Genomic DNA, 3,996 nt, shown 5'->3' with positions numbered 1-3,996 from the left:
TCCAACCGAACAATGGGAAGTTTCGGCCTGACTACAGGGTAGGTTCGGCCGAACCATGGGTAGGTTCGGTCGAACCTCCCTGATCCTGGTCTGATCGAACTTCTGTGGTTCGACCACTCCTACAAAATTGCCAAATTGCATCTTGACCCTGGCTTGACGTTCGGCCGAACCACTGAGCAGGTTCGGCCACACCTTGGTTCAGCCACACCTTCAGGAGGTTCGGTCGAACCTCTTCTGAATCATACTTCCTCCAGCTTACCTTGAGCTTAGCTTCCTCCTCTTGAAAATCCCGATGGTTCCTACAAAGCATAAGCATGAAAATCACAATAAAAACGAAGCGAGAAGACTAAGAAAAGGGAAGATAAAGGAGAAAGAAAAGAGGAAGCAAAACTAAGTAAAAATGCTTAGAAAAAGGGCCAAACAAGTGCAAATGAAGGGAGAATCCTTAGAGAAAAAGGATAAAATAGTGGCATAAATGCCACTCATCATGCGCTAGCACACATTTGCTAGCCACCTTGGTAGGCCATATGCCCCTCGTACTCGGGCATTCCGATGCTAGGGGTATTTTCTGTAAGAATTATGAAATTAATTATTTAAATTCAAATTATTGTCTAATACATGTGTTAATTTCAAATTTTTGTTTTTTTACATAATAATAATAATAATAATAATAAGAATAAGAATAAGAATAATAGTAATAATAATAAAGGTTACCTATTCATTAATATGGTGTTACATTAGTTTTCGAAAAGTTATATATAATGTCGAATAAATTGCTATTAAATGTTAAAAGAAGATTGAAAAATGTTACTTAAAAATTAACACATTGTTACATTAGTTTGAAAAATGATACTATATGATTGAAAAATGTTACTAAAGATAAGTAAGTGTTACATATTGGTGTTCATGGATTTTTTTGTAAAAACTATGAAATTAATTATTTAAATTCAAATTATTGTCTATTATATGTGTTAATTTCAAATATTTTTTGTTGTTTTACATATAATAATAATAATAATAATAATAATAATAATAATAATAATAATAATAATAATAATAATAATAATAATAATAATAATAACATCAACAACAATAATAAAAATAACAATAATAATTACAATAATAAAAATAATAACAATTATAATAGTAATAGTAATAATAATAATAATAATCACAATAATAATAATAATAATAATAATAATAATAATAATAATAATAATAACAATAATAACAATAATAATAATAATAATAATAATAATAATAATAATAATAATAATAATAATAATAATAATAATAATAATAATAATAATAATAATAATAACAACAACAACAACAACAAATGTTACCTATTCATTAATATGGTGTTACATTAGTTTGCAAAAAGTGATACATAATATCGAATAAAGTGCTATTAAATGTCAAAAGAAGATTGAAAAATATTACCTAATAATCAACATAGGGTAACATTGGTTTGAAAAAGTGATACATAAAGTTGAAAAAGTGATACTATATGATTGAAAAATGTTACTAAAGATAAGTCAGTGTTACATAAGAAATAAAAAGTACTCCCTCCGTTTTTAAATACTTGCTCCACTTTCTTTTTCCGGCCGTTTTTAAATACTTGCTCCATTTCCTCTTTTGGAAAGCTTTTTCAATATTTAATTCATTTCTCACACTTAGTGGACCCAACATAATACTCTTCTCTCCTCCTATTCTTCCACTACTTTTGTTTTTTAAAATTTTTTATTTTCTCAACTACCCCACTACCTCCATATTTTATTACTTTCTCCAATTTCTCCTAAAACTCCGCGCATGGAGAAATGAAGCAAGTATTTAAAAACGGAGGGAGAAACACTTTAAAAATTATACTAACGATATAATAAGTGATACATAAGAGTGTTTATGGTAACACTTTTGAAAGTGTTACCATACGTTACTCAAAGTGTTACATAAGACCTTAAGTAATATGGGCAAAAGTAATGAATCTAGGGGTTTTGCTTGCGTTTACTCAAAACACTCTCCTTGATGTCCAAAATCAGATTAATTATGATCCCAATAATGTTGATCTTTATGCTCAGGAAATGGAAACTATTATGAGTATCAAGTATTGGATCAATGTTCAAGAGAGTATTTTTAAGCTGAAATCTAGAGTGGACTGGCTCAAACTTGGAGATAGCAATAATAAGTACTTCTTTTATGTTATGAAACATAGGCAAGGAAGGAACAGAATCGATACTATCTTTGATGAGAATGATGTTCTTCTCAAAGTTCCTGCTGATATTGAAGCAGAAATTAATGGCTTTTATAAGAGACTACTTGGTACTAAAACTTCTTCTTTTCCCGGTATTGATCTTACAACAGTGAGAAGAGGAGCTCTGCTCTCTAGGAGTGCTCAGCAACTTCTCATTTCTCTTGTAACAACTGAAGAGATTGATATTGCTCTAAAAAGTATAATAGCTCCAAAGCCCCTAGGATTGATGGGTTCAACTCATTTTTCTTCAAAAAGTCCTAGGAAATTGTAAAGAGTGATGTTTATGATGGTGTTTGGAGTTCTTTAACAATAATTCCATGTTGAAACATTGGAATTACACTACCATAACCTTAGTCCCTAAGGTTCCTAGCCCTACTTATGCAAAGGATATCATGCCTATTGCTTACTGTTATGTTCTCTATAAGTTGGTGTCTAAGATCCTTACATGTAGACTTGCTGTTGTTCTCTCTGAGGTTATTGATAGAGCTCAGGCTGGCTTTATTCTTGGTAAGCGTAAGGAGGGTGATCTTGTATAAGGGGTACTCTCCTTAAATGCCCATGGCCATTTAAAAGCCTAGGACTTTACACTTGTTAGGGTGTATTAGGATTTGAATTCCTGACTGTTTGGGGGACCTTGAATTAGAAATGATTATATCATAAACGCTTTTTGTAAGGAACAAGTAGGAGTCGTCAATGAGTTTTAGGAAAACCCATAAACCTCGTTCATGCCTTTCTCCCAAGTAGAGTTCAAAGGATATTTAGCATGAATCATAAGTTTACCCATGCCCAAATTGGTCTACAAAAACCAGATGAGTTCGGGAGCGAGGGTACTAAGATAACGTTCCCTTTAGAGGGGAATCACGATCCTAGACCTAGTGCGACCTCTACAAGCTCTTCCTTTTGCACAATTTCATCACCAAACAATATATGCAACGTGAAACCTACAACTATGTTAGTTGATTTTATTTACACACATTAATTCACGTAAGAATTACATCGTAAGGTCGTTATTCTTATTTAATCAAATTCGTGAAGAGAACAAGAAATAAACAATATTCGCCTTGGCTTAGGTGATCAACCAACAATTATTTTATTCAATTCTAATCTTTATTTAACGAAAGATGCTATATGGAATTGATTAATTAATTATTTTAATTAATTATTTTATAAGTGATCAAACAACACTAATTAATTAATTAATGTTCTTTTAAACAAGAAATTAAACGTGATTTAACTAAGTGCTCGAGAATTTACCACTTCTCATTGCTAGATCTCCGTTTAGAACAGTTATGGATTCCTTCTTGTTGGGGAACCTCCACCGTAGTAACAAAGTATCAAAGGGTTGAGTGATTAGGACAAGAGGGTTAGGAAGCACAAATTCACAAGTATTCTGCGAGTGTTATAGGTTATTTTCTGTGTGTTTAAGCCTCGGATTAGGGTCATATTTATAGGGAATGATTAGGTTTAGGGTTAAGAGCATTCTGCCGCAGCAGGTGTTGCGCGCAACTGGATAAGTTGCGCGCGGCTACCACGCGCAAGTGAATAAGTCGCGCGTAGATGATGCGCACAGTTATTTGTCTTGCGCGCAGCTCTATGGTAAGATTCGATTTTCAAATATTTTGATATTCTGAATCTTTCGCGAGCGCATCTCCAAAAGTTGTGCGGAGTGCTGCACGCAACTGAATAAGTTGCGCGCGACAGCTGAGCGCGACTTTGTGAGATGCCCGCGTAAATTTCCTTGGCAG

General features: G+C 32.9%; 1 protein-coding gene across 1 annotated transcript; it reads left to right on the top strand.

The window, feature by feature from the left end:
- The first annotated feature begins 1,979 nt into the window (after positions 1 to 1,979).
- Positions 1,980 to 2,787, top strand: LOC145632757 (uncharacterized). The gene is made up of 2 exons (XM_081685095.1): positions 1,980 to 2,448; positions 2,606 to 2,787. The coding sequence occupies exons 1-2, from the start codon at positions 1,980 to 1,982 to the stop codon at positions 2,785 to 2,787; spliced, it is 651 nt and encodes a 216-aa protein (XP_081541221.1).
- Positions 2,788 to 3,996: the final 1,209 nt, after the last annotated feature.

The sequence above is a fragment of the Chenopodium album genome, chromosome 5 (genome assembly GCF_948465745.1).
Source record: "Chenopodium album chromosome 5, dcCheAlbu1.1, whole genome shotgun sequence".
NCBI classification, from domain to species: Eukaryota; Viridiplantae; Streptophyta; class Magnoliopsida; order Caryophyllales; family Amaranthaceae; genus Chenopodium; species Chenopodium album.
Note: the sequence above shows the minus strand (reverse complement) of the source record. Positions and strands in the feature narration are given on the sequence as shown.

Coding starts and splice junctions, on each gene's coding strand:
- LOC145632757 (XM_081685095.1), top strand. CDS start 1,980: ATGAATCTAGGGGTTTTGCTTGCGTTTACTCAAAACACTCTCCTTGAT. Junction 2,449..2,605: donor GATTGATATTGCTCTAAAAA/GTATAATAGCTC, acceptor CCATAACCTTAG/TCCCTAAGGTTCCTAGCCCT.